Below are 16,950 nucleotides of genomic sequence, written 5' to 3'. Positions count from 1 at the left end.
GAATATCTTCTTAAACCTTGAGTTAGTTGTATTAAAAACGGGATTTGAAATAATTATGTAATTACAAAATTATTTATCTTTTGTTACATATTTCTTAACTCAAATGGAGAAATTATATCTATTTTATTTATTCATAAACAATTTACTGGATAAGACTAGATGTCAGTTATTGTTCTAAGTCATGGAGACACAGCAGTGAATAAAGCCTTATGGACTTACATTCTAGTGAAGGAGAGAGATAATCAACAAATAAGTAAAATATTGAGCAAGCCACTTAGTGTCGAGAGCAGTGGAGAAAATAGAAATAGTAGGGGTTGCCTTTTATGCAAAGTAATCAGGGAAGGCTTTACTGAGAAAATCACCTAAAGTAAACACTTGTGTGAGGTGTGAATAAAACATTGAAGGTAGGGGAACAGCATTTGCCAGGTCCTGAGACAGAAGTGTGCCTGGTGGGCTTTACGAAGAATAAGAAGGTTCTGTGAGGCTGAAGCAGAGTTTGGGGGAAGGGGATGTAGGCAATGGGATCAGAGAGTTACCAGAGCTTAGGAGGCTACTGTCAAGATTGTGGCTTTTACTGGGAGAGTCATCCCCTGAGAGGATTGGGATTAGAGGAATGACCTGGCCTGGCTTCTGTTGTAAAATGCTCTCTAGCTGTAGGGTTTGAGTCGAAATTATAAGGAAGCAGTCGTGAGAGGTGGTCAGATACAGAATGTGGAGAAAATAGGAATTGTTGACGGATTGGATGTCAGTTGGAAGTGAAACAGAGAAATCAAAGATAAAACCATGTTGTTGTTGTTGTTTTATCTGAATAGGAAGAATGTATTTTATATGTACTGTTGGTTTCATAAAGATCATTAAAAAAAGAAATGGGTTAAGAAACTTTTCTAAATGAAAACAAGTATTACTGAATAATATTCTTAGAGAGCACATGTTTAAGTATACCTTTATATGTAGTTAATATTTTTCACATATACACATAATGAAAAATAGTTTCGATGAATGCAGATAGAAAGATTGATGTACCTATGAGTCCTTTGATGTGGGAACAGATGACTACTCTGACAAAGGAATCTATTAGACCTCTTTTAGGAAGTTTCACTAGTCAAGATCCTGGCATGCAAAAGGTGGCACACTCAACAGATTTAATTAAAGATATTTTAATGGAAGGACATATGGCATGCAGAGATATGGACAAAGTTAAGGAGACCCACAGGGGTGGTAAAGCTGTCGTATTGGAAGTAGGCATAGCAGGAAGGCATTACGACTCCCAAAGTAGCAAGAAGAAGAAAGTTATTATTCAATGGGCATAAGCTATAGCCATTGAGAAGACGGTAGGAGCTGTGGCCATGGAAGAAAGCAGCCTAGGACACAACCTGATTAACAAGAGAGGAAGTGGGACAAAGGGAGTAAAAACCTTAGTCTTTTTCTCCTCCTACACTTCATCTTTTACTGGTCCTTCCTACTGGCCTTGAGAGAGGTCAGAGTATATAGGATCCTTGCTCATACAGTCCATGGTTGTCAGCCGGTGGGACACAGAGAGGGAAAAGAAGGTTAGATATTGAATCTGGAAGGACAAATAAGGAATACACAGCACAGAATTTCATGTTATTGAAGAAAGATCTGAACACCAAGGCATACGAGGGAAGCTCTGTGGAATTCCTGTAGGAGAAACAAGGGATTGCATCTCTATCTTATTACCATGGAGAACTGTTCCACCTGCCCAGGTTCTTGTTTAGTCTGTGCTGAAGAGCTCAGATTCTGGGAGAATATCTCCTGTGACCTGGCTTGAATCAAGCACCCACACTTGTGATGGGAGGAAGGGATAGTAGGGTCCTGTGATTGGGGCCTAATTCTAATCATGTGGAATTAGGAAAAGGATCTAACTCAAAGAAAAGGATTATAGACAAATCAATATAAGACTCCCTCTTGCAATATTAAAATATTTATATCATATATATATAATATATATGTATTTTATATATATATATATATATATATATATATATATATATATATATATTTTTTTTTTTTACCAAAAAGGAAAGGTAAGTTTCTCTAAATGGACACCAATATTTCAGAGTGCAGGAGTGTTTTTTAATTCATTTCTCAATTCCAGTAAGGTCAAAGCTTGTCCTTTGGTGTGATTCTTTGCCCTCCTTTTCCAGTTAAAAATACATCCCTAATTCCAGGTCATTTATTTTAAAATGAAAACATTTGTTTGCAAATTAATAAAACACCATATGCTACAAAAAAGGGCTATTAGTGCTAAAAAAATAACTAAAAATATAATCTTTGTTTGCAAGAATCTTAAGAAGAGGGGATGTGCGTGGGTCAGTATAAAGTAATTGCCGCTATTGGCCTGGGTGGGTGGGAGAACAAAAGGAATCGACAAAACCTTGAAACGAAAGGTTTTGTCAATTGCTAGGGAAAACCAGAATCATGAAACTTAACCTCTTTTAACCTAGTTTATGCATGCTAATTGATTCAGAGACAAAAACAATAATAGTCTCGGTTATAATAGTATGCAACTTCATTTCCAGACTTTCCCTGAAATTTCTTGCAAAAGAGGTGGAAAAATTAGCTCTGAGTCTCAAAGTCAATCAATGGCCTCTTTGTTGGTGAGGGTACCGCCTCCTCTTTCTCAGACAATGGGTCATGCGGCCTTGGGAGTGAAAGGTTAAAGGAGAACACGACTTTAGGAAGGAAAGTAAATTTTATTTAGTTAAGTGTTGGCAAATTATTAACCCCAGTTTGTCTTATTCATTCATTCATTTATTCATTCCGTCATCTGGTAATGAAACATTTAATGATTTTCAATGCCAAGAAACATGTGAATTTGAAAAAAATCTATATGCTTTGTACCAAAATAAGAAGTACATTATTTCAGTCAGGAACACAGGCAGCATTAAAGTCAGATCATGGCGAAGAGGTAGCTCTGCCGCATAAAAGCTATGTCAAATTTTTTTGTTAATAAGTTCTCCATCCTAGTGTACAAAATGGAGACAGTATTTGCCTCGCGGACATAAAGTGAGGTACCCATGGAGCACATAGCAGAGAGCCAAGCACAGAGTAAGCTGGTATTAATGAAGTATATGCTTTTTCTTTATTAATTGAAATTACCTTGTGAATTTTTCCCTTCATTCTGTTGCTGTGGTGAATTGCATTGAATGATTTTTTTGTATGTTGAACCAGTAAATCACAGTTGGTCATGGTTGTATAATTCTTTTAAAATGTCACTGAATGTGTGCTGCTATTATTTTGTTGAGGATTTTTGCACCAGTGTTGGTAAGGGGTTGCTATAAGTTTTCTCTTCTTTTGATATGTTTATTTGTCTGGCTTTGGTCTGAGGGTTATGCTAGTCTTATAGAATGATCAGGAAATATTCTGTCCTCTTCAATTTTTTTGAAAAGTATAAGCACTGTTGGTATTCACTGTTCCTTAAATGTTTGGTAGAATTCACCAGTGAAACCATCAGGTCCAGAGTATTTCTTCCTTGGGAGATATTTTATTCAGTCCTTGTGCTAGTTCTAAGTCTATTTAGGTTTTCTGTTTCTTCATGATTTAGGTTTTGTGTTTCTAGAAATGTGTCCATTTCATTTAGGCATATGATTGGTCATAGTACTCTATTAGAATCAGTAATAATGTTTAGTAGCTTAAATCTTTTAGTAGCTTAAATCTTTTTTTCCCCTAGTCCATCTAGCTCAAAGTTTGCCAATTTTGTTGATCTTTTCAAAGAGGTAACTTTTGATTTTGTTATTTATTGCCATTGTTTTTGTTCTCTATTTCATATATCTTTGCTTTAATCTGTATTATTTCCTTCTTCCTGATAGCTTTGGATTTAATTTGTTCTTCTTTTCCTAGTTTCTTTTGTTGTAAAGTTAGGCTGTCGATTTATGATCTTTCTTGTCCTTTTTTAACGTAAGCATTTATGGCTATAAATTTCCCCCTTAACGCTGCTTTTGCTGTGTCCCATAAGTATGTTCTAGTTTTGTTTTCATTTATCCTATGCATTTTTTAACTTCCCTTATGATTTCTTCTTTGATCTGTTGGTTGAAAGCCTGTTGCTTAATTTCTACAAATTTGTGAATTTTCCAGTTTTATTTCTGTTACCAATTTCTTCTTCCCATTGTGGTCAGATAAGATACTTTGTATGATATCTATCTTTTAAAATCTATTGAGGCTAATTTGTGACCTACCTTGGTGTTTATTCTGTGAACTTGAGAAGAGTATTTATGCTGCTGTTGTATATGTTCTCTATATATCTAGTAGATCTTGTTTGTTTATTGTGCTGTTTACATCCTCTTTAATTATCTTCTGTCTGGTTGTTCTGTCCATTAATGAGAGTAGGGTATTGAAGGGTCCAACTATTATTATAGAACTATCTATTTCTCTTTTTAATTCTGTCAGTTTCTGCTTCATATACGTTGGTGGTCTTGACATCAGGTGTATAAATGTTTATAAATGTTATATCCTGTTGCTATATTGAAACTTTTATTAATATATAGTGTCCTCCTTCGTCTCATAACTTTTTGATTTAAAGTCTATTTTTCGTGATACTAATATAGCTAACCTGCTCTCTTTTGGTTACTAGTGTATGGGATATCTTTCTCCATCTATTCACTTTCTATCTAATTTTTCCATGTTTACTTTGTAGCAATGCAGTGAATTCAGAAATATCTATTATTAATTATGACAGCTAAGCAGTTGATTCTTCTGGGTTTTCGAAAGGGAGACAATATTATCAACTGAAAAAACTATGCATGGCAGATACACTGGGTGTGAGTGTCTTGTTCTGACATTAACAGCCCCAGTGTTTCATATTGAGCATCATGCTGGCAGTTGCCTTCCAGACAGACAGGCGAGTATGCCTGTGCATAAGACACAGAGAGATTGTGAGGTTGCCTGTGGTGAACTATTCTTTTCACCATTCCTTACCATGGCCGTCTTCAACAGAGACAGCTCTGACTTCATTTTCCTACATGTGAAATATGTCTTCACAGACAGAATTCTTCTGTCTTACTAAGAGGACTAAAATGTTTTATCTTTGAAATCTTTAGGTTTCACTGAGAGTTTTCCAATAAGCTGTCAAACTTCAAGTCGCCCATCTATCTTTTTTGTCTCATTTCACATGTGCTTGCGTCTGCTGCATGGAGATTTTATTTTAGTTTCATATTAATCTTCTGCTGCTGTCTGCAATTTGATCTTAAGCAGAGTATTAAAGGAAACAGCGAACATTTTAAAAGATGCATGATCCTTGTATGTACTGAACAGCACCCATTACAACCACAGATGGGACATTCTCGTGAAATGAATTCATAACTGATATGCCCTGATGAGTCCTCAGTCATCAGATTCCTCTGAAATGCAAGGCACTTTGACATCATGGACATCGAATGATATAGAGTCAAACATGATGGTAGTCCTATTTCAAAGATGACTGAAAAAAAAGCCATTTAAGTTAGCCCAATGGATTTCAGCTTGAGACAGTTTATCAATGAACAGACATGGAAACTTGCTAGAAGACATTATCCTCAAAATTTACGCCTGTCCTGGGGGCACACATGTGTCTGGAGTGAATTACGTGAAGGATAGGATGATGAAGAAAATCAAGTGACAAAAGGAAAGTAAAGTTTAGGTCTGGGGCTGGGGGACTGGGAAGATAAAGATTTGCAGAGCCTAACTTGCTCTTATCTGTAATTCTTATCTCCCCAATCTGGCTGTGAGCAAATAAATCAGTCCCTGATTTCTAACATGGTCAAAAAAACTTTTCTAACTCATGCGGTGAATTCAGAAATAAAAGAGAAAATTAAACAATGGAAGCAATTTATCCATTCTAGCCATAGAAGCCTAGCTTGTGATTGGTTCACATTTTAAAATATATTTGCTGATTCCGTCTGTCTGTCTCTCTCATTGCTTTCATTCTGTTCTAATCTTGCAAGTTCTTTCTTGTTGCTAAGGAAGCTTGTTATTTAAGCCTATATTTTAAACAACTTTAATCAACAGTTTGAAAGTAAAATGAAGAAACTTGACTTTTTCTCTTGCTGGCAACTAAATTTTTTACTTTTATTATTTTTGAAAAAAACATTTATTTATTTATTTATTTATTTATTTATTTATTTATTTTGAGAGAGAGAAAGCACATGCAAGCTGGGGAGGAGTGGAGGAAAAAGGAGAGAGAGAGAGAATCCCCTGCAGGCTCCACTCCCAGCACAGAGCCCGACATGGGGCTTGATCTCATGACCATGAGATCATGGCCTGAGTCGAAATCAAGCGTTGGACGCTTAATTAACTGACTGAGCCACCCAGGAGCCCCTTTCGGTGACAACTCTGAGTTAATTAGCGAATCTAATGTACACATTCTCAAAATTTAAAAGAATAGTATAGATTCTGAGATTTTAAATGAATGACAAATGGCCTCAAAGCTGTACCTGGAGCAATGACTTGTGACCCTGCTTTAGACATTTCTTTGTTGTATTTTGGAAACATGTTAAGTAATTCTGTCATATTAATTTAGAACAGACACTGAAACTGAGAAGAATTCTGACTAAAATAACTGCCTGGTCATGATTAAGATTAAGTTGAAATGGAACAAATACAAGGATTGGCTAGAAGAAAAGAGAAACTGACTTAAACTCAGTTAGCATAACATTTTAGATGGTATATTTTTAAATTATTATAAAATTTAAAATTTATGTTAAAATATACATTGTCATACCCATGACTGAAAATAGAGTGATTGGAGAAGCATGCAGAATGGGAGAAGAGTAGAGAACATCTTTAGTCTAATAAAGAAAAGCTGCCTGAGTAATCGGGCCTTTCTTAGGAAGAACTGTGCTTTAGGCAGTGTTTGTTTTTATCCATCCCTTTGGCTTCCTTCTGTCCTTGGCACCTGGTATCCTCATATAACCCCTTGGATTTCCAAAGTCCCCACTTCGCTAGTTGAGAGCACTACATTGTTCATATTTCCCCTATTTTTTACCATTGAAGTTTGGCCACCTATACTTATTTCTTAGGGCTCTGGTTTTTGATTAGTTGAAAACAGATGGTGTCTGAGTCAGGATGGAGCTCGCTGAAAAAGGAGATTTAGCATAGACTATGGGAAGTAGAATGGTAGGGGTTATCTTACACAATTAGAACAGAGGCCTACTGGCTTCTTGGTTTTGCTTCTTTCGACTTTTTTCTCTGTTCTCTGCTTCCTTTCTCGGGTTGTTAACCCCTCATGAGGGCATCCAGTTGTCTTCTTTTGTCTTTATCCTTGTTAATTGGCTTCACTGCTGCTTGGTTTTTCAGGAAAGCACCTTGATTGACCCCATTCATTTTTTCATGCTAGGCCATGGGGTGACCCAGTGCATAGATTCCCTCCCGGAGGTGCTCCCCTTTCTTCCCCTAAAATGTGGCTGTGGCTGACGGGAACCCGTTAGATCAGAGGCTCTTGGCAGGGCAGGATTTCCTTTAAAGAGGCCGTGGGCAGGAAGGCAGTCCTTGTATCTGGAACAGATGTTTTGGCACATTTGGGAGTCTTGAAGCTCTTCAGACTCTGGGGCTGCCCTGCTGAGTGATGGGCGAGTTTGGCAGCACATCTTGCTTCCTTTAGCTGATCTGGTGTGTTTGGGAGACGCTGAGGGGGACAGGAGGAATCTCAGAATGCTTTCTTCAGCATCAGTAGCACCTTTTAGGTCTCACTTGAGAATACTTTCCCTCATCTGAGATGGTGATTACATTCTGCCTAAATTCCAAGACATCGTGGCTTCCTGGCGAGGTGTAGGTGAACTCTGACCAACATGCATGCCTCTTAGTGTGTTTTATTGATTACATAACTTATCTAAAAAGATAGGTCAGCTCTGGCGAGTTTTCCCTAACACATTTTTTTTTTTTCTCAGTGTTAGCAGCTGGAAGACTTGCTCGCATGTGTGTTGATGTGTGTGGCCTTGGGAAGAAAGAAATCCCATCCCCTGCTTAAGGAGCTCTGAGAGAATAAACAAGGATAAGTGTAAGGAGGTCAGCTGTCTGTCCCTTGGTGCCACATCTTCATCACAGCCCTAAGCAGCTGATTGCTCCTGGTTACCCAGACCTGGTCCCTTTCGGTGTCTGCTTCCTTCCGAAACACACACACACACACACACACACACACACACACACACGTACACACAACTTCCCTTTTACTCATGAAATTTATTATCCGATGTCGAATCTTACTTTCGTATGTACATCTAGCTTTACACGTGAATTTTCTGCATGCAGAGCCAAGCTCTCTCCCTTTCCCAATCTGTAACATCATTCAAACAGGCGTTCAGACAATGTGACAATGCCTCAGTGAGTTTCAGGGTGTTTATTTCTTTCGGACGAACATAATCCGCTAGCTCAGTCTTTCTCTGCCTCTCTGCCTCTCTCTCTCTCCTCTTACGTGCAAACATACACCGACTCTCTCACAACATGTACAAATAAATGCCTCGGAGGGCTCCCGAGTTCAATGTCACGCTGGGCAGAAGTGGAGCAAGAGTGGAGGGAGAGTGCGCGCTGTGCGGGCGGGGAGAGAGCCTTTCCGGCCAGCAGAGGGCAGCCGAGGGGAGGCGCTGGCGCGCGAGGGCTGAGCGGAGCCTCGCCTCGCTCGGGCAGCCTCAGCCTCAGCACCAGCCGCGGCGGAACCGGGAGCGCAGCCACTGAGGGCAGCGGCGGCGGCGGGAGCGAGGCGCGCAGGGAGCAGCGGCGCGGGCGGGAAGCAGAAGCCGCCGCCGCCGCCGCCGCCGCCGCGACGGGCAGCCGAGCTCGCCGGCAGCCAGCTCGGGCCCCTGCCCCCTCGGCTTCGTGCCCCCGGCGCCGGGCGGCCGGCGGGTCTGGAGCCCGCGCCGTCGCCGGCCGCGTCCCCCGGGCATGGAAGGAGGCGGCAAACCCAACTCCTCGTCCAACAGCCGGGACGATGGCAACAGCGTCTTCCCCGCCAAGGCGCCCGCGACGGGCGCGGGGTCGGCCGCGGCCGACAAGCGCCTGGGCACCCCGCCGGGGGGCGGCGGGGCCGGCGCGAAGGAGCACGGCAACTCGGTGTGCTTCAAGGTGGACGGCGGCGGCGGCGGCGAGGAGTCGGCCGGGGGCTTCGAGGACGCCGAGGGCCCCCGGCGGCAGTACGGCTTCATGCAGAGGCAGTTCACCTCCATGCTGCAGCCCGGGGTCAACAAATTCTCCCTCCGCATGTTTGGGAGCCAGAAGGCGGTGGAAAAGGAGCAGGAAAGGGTTAAAACTGCAGGCTTCTGGATTATCCACCCTTACAGCGATTTCAGGTGAGGACTCCCGGCCGCCGCCCCACCCTCCCTTCCGGGCGCGCCCTCCAACACGCGTCCCCGCACCTGGGAGGGGGCGCCCGGGGACTCGGAGGGAGGGGTTGCGGGGCGGGAGGGGGGTGGCGCTGCCGGCGGCTTCCACTCCGGCTGCTCGGGCTCCACTCTTCAACTAGTTTCGGCCGAGGAGGGGGTGGGATGAGGAGCTCCTGTTGCCCGGGAATCCCAGGGAGGTTTCGCCTCCTTTGCCTTGTGAACTTTGGGGATACATCGGGGAAGATGTGACCCCCCCCCCCCAGATGGAAGGATGCTAAGTTGTGCCAAAAAACGATAACAACAACCACAAAACAAAAAACCAAAAAACAAAAAAACTTTTACTTCGGAGCTGAGAGTGTAAGGAAGCGGCCAGAAAGTCGTCTTTGGGGTGACACCCATCCTCGCGCTGCCCCCCGCCTTTCCCAAAGGGGAAAAAGGCGCTCCTGGGCTTGAGGAGAGGATGGGGCAAGCGGAGATAGTGACTCACAAGTCCTAGCTGTTCCAGCCGCTCTCACCCCTGGGGAATGTTAATCTGTTTTTCATCTGCTTATAGGCACTGGGCATCCTCAATGCATTTCTTCAGAATAGTGGCTGGCAGGCTCAGGAAGGGCAATTTGCGCTTGGATAGTCCCTGACTTGAGATTTCAGCCGGGCAGGCGCTGCCAGCTTGGGCAGCAGCGTGGCAGGAAGCTTCGAGTTCCAGAAACAGACAGGGGGCGTTTCCAGAGCCCCCTCCCTGAGACTGAGAGACACCCTTTCTTGACCTTGACTACAAGTCTGTTTCGGAAAGCTCTTTCCCGTTTCCCAGCCCGGGAACTAGGGCAGGAGGAGAGCTGTCCGCCAGGGAAACTGCTTCGGAGAATTAAAATTAAGACGTTTCCCGATCTTATTTGTCGCCCAAGTATGTATTCGGTTATAAGCATGTTTAGAGATTATCAAATGAAGGTCGTGAAGTAGATCCTCTTATTAACGTGCGCACACGCTGCAGCTTCCGAATAAGGTTGGGTTTTCCATTTAAATTCTAAAACTCAGGGTGGCTTGCCTTTTCTCTTTCTTTCTTTCTTTCTTTCTTTCTTTCTTTCTAAGTGAATTCATTCGAAAAAGAAGAAGAATCAGTGAAAAAGTATATGTGCAAATTAAGCCGATTTAATAGGCGTCTATTAAACAGCAATCAAAGATAGCAATAAAAAGCAGCATTACTTTGAGTTATGTTTAAGGGAAATTGCCATCGACTCCATGCCTCCGCAGGAGCTGTCCACAGTTCTGAATGACATTAGCTTTGGAAAACCCAAACTCCTGCCGCACTAAGCCTGGGAGTGAACGTCTTCACCTTTGAATTTTATATATTGTCTCAGAAATCAGTAGCGTCTATTATTTGTGCATAGAGTGAATGGCTTTTAGGAAGTGTATCATTTTAAGGTTCTTATTTACCAAAACATGTAACAAAGTCCAAAGGAGGACTTATAGAATGTAATGACATTTATAGTCTATAGCAAATTAAGAGTTGGATTGTAAGAATGTTTACGTTGAAAAGGATCTAAATAAACTGCCACGTTTCCTCCCTCAGGAAGATAAGCAGACTTATAAATGACCTTGTTTTAAGGCACATTAGACTGTCATGTTCTTTAAAATTTTAAAGGTTAGAATCAAATGTAGAAAACTATCTCTCCCTCAATCCTCAGTGGAAATATGTTGCAACCTAGTACCCTTTTGTTTTTCTTTCCTGAGAAAAACTTTACAAGGAAACAGGCTTCAGCCTTAATAACAAAAGTAAGCATGGTGTTTCCAGTAATATATGTGGTTCACTGTTCACATGCAAATAAAATGCTACACTTTGTTTATTTTACCTCAATTGAGTGATCCCTTTTGGTTACTTTTACTTTTATTTCTTGAACAATGTAAAAAGAGACTACACTTTTCAAAATGTGGCACATGGTACATAATTAAGCTTTTACCACCTACTGGATAAAAACATAGGGCCACCTTTCAGGAATTGGAATAGTGTGCCAGAATCTTTTGAATGAATGAAATTCATGAAATTAAAGATTCTCCACATTTTCTCAAGTGAATCATCTGAGACTAATATCAAACAACAAAAAAGTTACTAAGAAATAAATTGAGATCAGATGATGGTTAACTTTTACCATGCACTTCAAATAAATGAGAAATGATTAAAAAGTGAGGTAATACTCTAAACAAAATCCAGTGTGGAGTAGTTTACAATACTGGATTTTCTCTTGCATAACTGGACAAAAGGAAATGTCAGACACAAATTAAACAATTACTAGGCTTAGGTTTCTAACTGGAAGGTATCTGAAAAAGATAGATTTTAAAACTCGCAATTACAATATATGTTTTTCCAAAACAAAAAACTAAGGAAGTAATGATGTAAATACTTATTTGCCTATGTCAAGACATTTAAATCTTATTATTATTTCATTAACATTTTTATATGATATCAATAAGATTTGTTAAAACCTATATAACATGTCAGGATAATGTAACGGAAAAAGCAGAAATAAGAAAGACAAAACTCTGGCAGTACTTTTTTTCCTAAAGGACAAGAAATATGGGAAAAATCTCTAACATAGTAGAAATGTTATGGTTATGATCTGTTCACCTCAGGCTCTTTCCTGAAGAAGACACTTTAAGGGCAGGGCTTCACTATGATTCCTACAATGCCAAACTGATGTTCAGTAATAATTCAGCGACTGAGAAAGTGACACTTAAGAATCAGTTTCCATGGAGGGGTGGGAGATACTGGAAATAAAGTTTTTTTTTTCTTTTTTAACTTGATACTTTCATAAGCTTTTGCATGGCCAAGAAAGTTTACTCATTCTGCTCTTTGGTCAGTCCCATCCTGCTGAATGTAGGGGAGTCTGCCACTCCGGGGTGGGTCAGGACTTTACCACTGTGCTCGTGATCCAGTGTCCCTTTTTAGGATGACTTCTGAGCCAAGGCCTTTTCCACTTCCTGGGCTTTGCTCCCACTGAGACTCCTGCAGAGCTAACTAGGTGCTTCTCTCACCTGCCCAAGAGAGCTATTGCTGTGTCTGGCACGTAGTTTTCTCCTATCTCTGGTGTAAGTAGGGCAGAGGCTCTGTATTTCCCTTCTTTCTCAGGAGAGGATGATGTTAGAAGCCTTCAGGGACTAAAGAAGAGTCAAATACTACCAAAACTGTTAGAAATAACCGGGTGGCAGAAAGGGAGATGTGATGATGGAAGCAGAGATCACAGTGATGTCCCAGGAGTCAAAGAGTGCATTCAGTGTCTAAAAGCTGGAAACGGCAAGCAGTGGATTCTCCCCTAGAGCCTCCAGAAGGAACATAGCCTTTGATTTTAGTCTTGTAAGACTTGTTTTTTTCTCTTTGTTTGTTTGTTTTTAGAAATAACTGGGTGGGAGCTAGAGAGTTTAGTAAAAAAAAAATCTTATGTTTTTGTCTATACCATGGTATATAATCATCCAAACTAGGGAAAATATAGTTACTTAAAAAGTAAAAGTAGGAGCACCTGGATGACTTAATCAGTTAAGTGGCGGCCGACTCTTGATCTCGGCTCAGGTCATGATCTCGCCATTTGTGATTTTGAGCCCTGCATCAGGCTCTGTGCTGACAGTGTGGAGCCTGCTTGAAATTCTCTCTTCCACCATAAGAGACTCTTAAAATGCAGAGAACAAACTGAGGGTTGATGGGGGGTGGGGGAGAGGGGAAAGTGGGTGATGGGCATTGAAGAGGGCACTTATTGGGATGAGCACTTGGTGTTGTATGGGAGCCAATTTGACAATAAATTATATTTAAAAAAAATTCTCTCTTCCCCCTCTCTCTGCCCCTCCCCCACTTGTACATGCATCTTCTCTCTCTTTCTCTCTTGCTCTCAAAATAAATAAATAAGCTTAAAAAAACCAAAAAGGAAAAAGTAAAATTATACTGATCTTTGTGTAGTAAGGACACAGTCTCAGTCTTGCTGAGTTTCATGTGTACCACACACGCAAAAAGAAATATCTAATTAGGAGGTTAAATGTGATTTTTCTTGAGATTACTAACAGTGATTATATATTTATTAGCTAAAATTTTATTTTTTATTTATTTAATAAAAAGGTGACTCTGGCCTAGCATTGTGCTTTCACAGCTAATCTATAGTTATGACATAATCATTCAAATGGATTGAAGGAATAGAGGACTTTTCTGGATGGTTTTTATTATCTGAGTAATTTACCTTGGAAGAAGGTATCCCCAGACTATTTGCCATTTCAGGGATTCTGACATTATTTTCCTGTGTCACACTTATATATAGGGCTCTTTTATAGATAATGTTCCCATTTCATATATATTGTCGGCCAACATCTTGCCTCTGGTAAGGGAGGAGATTTTATATCTTGGCTTGTTATTTCTTCCACTACTTTTCATCAATTAGTATGAACAACTGTACGAAAAGCTTATTGTGTCATAAGTACACAAGGACCCTAGAGACAGGAGTCACTTCCTGAAGCTATTGCCATTTCTGGCCTTCCATCTCTGCTTCGTGTTGCAGCCACAATAATAGTGATGTCAGAGGTCACTGATATGTTCATTAGTGAAGGGAGGCTTCGCCCATATTACACAGTAAGTTAGAGACAGGCCTTTGTTTCTAGGAGCTTCTCAGGAAAAAACAATTCAACCTTCTGGGGTTTAAGGACTAATTAGCCTACTGTTATGTTATCTTTGTGCTAAATGCAATCTGTACGCTCCCAGCAATGCTCCTTTTATTTGTTTTCCATATCAACACAGCCAAAATTAACCATAAGAATTTATTTATTTTCTCGGTTGGGTGAAACTTTTTATATCTTATAAATTCAATTAAGTTTTTCCTAGTGACTCTACCAACTGTTAGGCCCAATTAAAGTGAAATGATTTGGAAGTATGAATTTATTCCATTACTTTTTCTTAGTATCCATTTAAGTTGCAAAACTTTAAATTTTATTTGATGTTTCACTATTTAATTGCATTTGATAGATATTAGTGTGATATTATACCATTAAAATGTTACAAGATGTTTTGCATTTTTTTTCTGAGCAACTTTCCCTTTAAACCTACTTTTGGGACTTATTATAAATTGAGAATCTTTGGGCAGATGCGTTTTTACCAATTCACATTTAATTATGTCGACTTGTATTTATGAACTTGAATGTTGATGAGTAATGCAAGAATTTTAAATGCATTAGAATAATACATTACTCATTATCAAAAGCTCATTTAACAAAATCTAATTAAGCTATATCTACTTGGTCAAAAACCACAAACTGAAGCAACACCAACACCAAAAAGCAATTTAAGTAGTATTTGTAATTCTGCATTATTCATTATTCAATGAACCTATATCCCAAAGTGAGTAAGAGGCAAGCAAAATATATCTGATGTGATGCTTATGTGAACATTTTGCCATTCTAAGTGTAATTCTTTTCTTTAGCAGATAATTCACTTCATTACTTAGAGACAAGTAAGTAATGGGTTAAGGGTAAGGACTTTCAAATATAGTTTCTTATAATTAAAATACAAATTATGGCAAACCATAGCACCACAATGAAGAGTGCTGAACGTTTTCAGAGTCTGTGACAAATTTTCGTTTTATCATTTTGTACAAAGAAGTAACAAACTATGAGTTAGGCAGCAGAGGTGGTGATAATGAAGAAAAAATCTGCATATACTAGGAAAAAAGACTGTTTTTACTTAGACTGAATACTTTTCTTCTACAAATAAATTTCTTTGTGAAGGCATCTTGATATACAACTTACCATTATTTTTTTCAAAAAAAAAAAAAAAAATCAAGGGAATATGGTGATGCTCCCTGGTGCATCCTGGTATTATCTGTGTTATTGCAAAAGGAACCATTCTGATGCTATTAATTCTCTGTGATGTGTGTGTGTGTGTGTGTGTGTGTGTGTGTGTGTGTGTGTGCATTGTGCATGTGGAATGAAACTATTCAAGGGACCTCTGTACACGATTATATGCACACAGCATATATATTGATGTTGATTATTTTTTAGTTGAACTTTTACCTGACACTTTCACCCAAGTTTGAATGACAAAAATGGATGTCATGGCCCTTTTCAAGTTTAATAGTTAATTTCCCCATAATAATCTTCAGCCATTTCACATAGTAACTGACCACTTGGTTAAAGTAAAGTAGCAAAATTATACATGTCCTGGATTTATAATTGGACCATCTTATTTATGTAGACCTATTTTTATTTTTAAGACATTAGCTACAATTCTAAAGAAGTCAGGCTAATTACACATATACAGAATTAGCAACTATTTACAGATTTTGTACTTTCAGGTTAAATAGTGCTGCAGTGAACATCTTTATATATTACTCTTCATTATATTTTGGACAGTCCAGGGAATGGAATTACTGACTGTGAACATTTTAGAGATTCTATACATATTGACTTTACCAATTAACATTGCCACTGGTTGAGACACTTTTTTTAAACGAAAATGTTTATTTATTTCAAGAGCGAGAGAGAGGAGCAAGCGAGCATGTGAGCGGGGGAAGGGCAGAGAGAGAGTGAGAGAGAGAGAGAGAGAGAGAGAGAGAGAATTTCAAGCAGGCTCTGTGCTGTCAGCGCAGAGCCCGATACAGGATTCGATCCCACGAACTGTGAGATCGTGACCTTAGTGGAGATCAAGAGTCAGATGCTCCTCTGACTGAGCCACCTAGGCACCCAGAGGCACTTTTTAAAATTGTGAGTGACATAGGTTTATCAGTGTTGCTGATATTTCTGTTTAGATGTGCACAAGTAGTTTTAGGACAGAAAGTCAAAACTATATTTGTCATAGAGTAGCAAGAGTGATCTTAAAAAGCAAATAATATTACTTAATGTCTAATAATATCATGCTGCTTAAAACCCTTTAGAGGCTTCCCATTTCTCTTACAGGACATTTGAGCTACAAGATGAGCTACAAGATCTTGAATAGTTTCAGTTTATCTATGCAACCTCCTCACCCACAACTTACTCCCTCACTATTTTCTGGACACCTGGGTAAATTTTCAGCCCCTACAGTAAGCTGAGTTCTCCCCACCACAGAGGTTTTGATGTGAAATTTAACCCCGCTGTCTAAAATTCTCTTTTTACTTTCTGTCATTTTGCATCACACCTAGTTTCTCCTTGTCATTTGGATTTTCATTTAATCATTGTGATCACCCTCAGCTTTCACCGCCCCCCCCCCCCCCCGTTTAGTTTTCTATCTGGGTCTCTTCTTTCATTGGAATTTATAGTTACATTTATTTTATTTATGTCCCTCCACTAGAATTTAAATTCCATGACCTCATCTATATTACTCAATTTTGTATTTCTAATGCCATTAAAGTACACATAAGAGATTGTTTCCCTGCTTCAATTTTCTCAGATGCTTTATTTTTAACAGCTTTTTGAGCTATAATTCAGTTACAGTATAATTCACTCATTTAAAGTATATGATTGAATTTTTTCTAGTGTGTTCACAGAGTTGTACAGCCATTACCCAAACCAATTTTAGAAAATTTTATCACTCCAAGTAGGAACCCCTACCTATTAGCACTCATTTCTCTCTCCCCTTCCTTCCTGCCCCCATTGCTGTAAGCAGTCAGGAATCTACTTTCTGCCTCCAGAGATTGTTTTTTTC

General features: G+C 39.7%; 1 protein-coding gene across 1 annotated transcript in view; it reads left to right on the top strand.

Annotated features, from left to right (window-relative positions):
• Positions 1-8,756: 8,756 nt before the first annotated feature.
• The window catches only part of HCN1 (hyperpolarization activated cyclic nucleotide gated potassium channel 1), a 391,050-nt gene continuing 382,856 nt past the window's right edge, over positions 8,757-16,950 (top strand). The window contains exon 1 of the mRNA XM_019464315.2: positions 8,757-9,275. Within this exon, the coding sequence (XP_019319860.2) occupies positions 8,872-9,275 (404 nt within the window). The 5' untranslated portion in view covers positions 8,757-8,871. The remainder of the gene's footprint in view (positions 9,276-16,950) is intronic.

This window comes from Panthera pardus, unplaced genomic scaffold (assembly GCF_024362965.1).
Source record: "Panthera pardus isolate Hobbes unplaced genomic scaffold, ASM2436296v1 HiC_scaffold_2, whole genome shotgun sequence".
NCBI classification, from domain to species: domain Eukaryota; kingdom Metazoa; phylum Chordata; class Mammalia; order Carnivora; family Felidae; genus Panthera; species Panthera pardus.
This window is presented reverse-complemented; position numbering and strand designations above follow the sequence as displayed.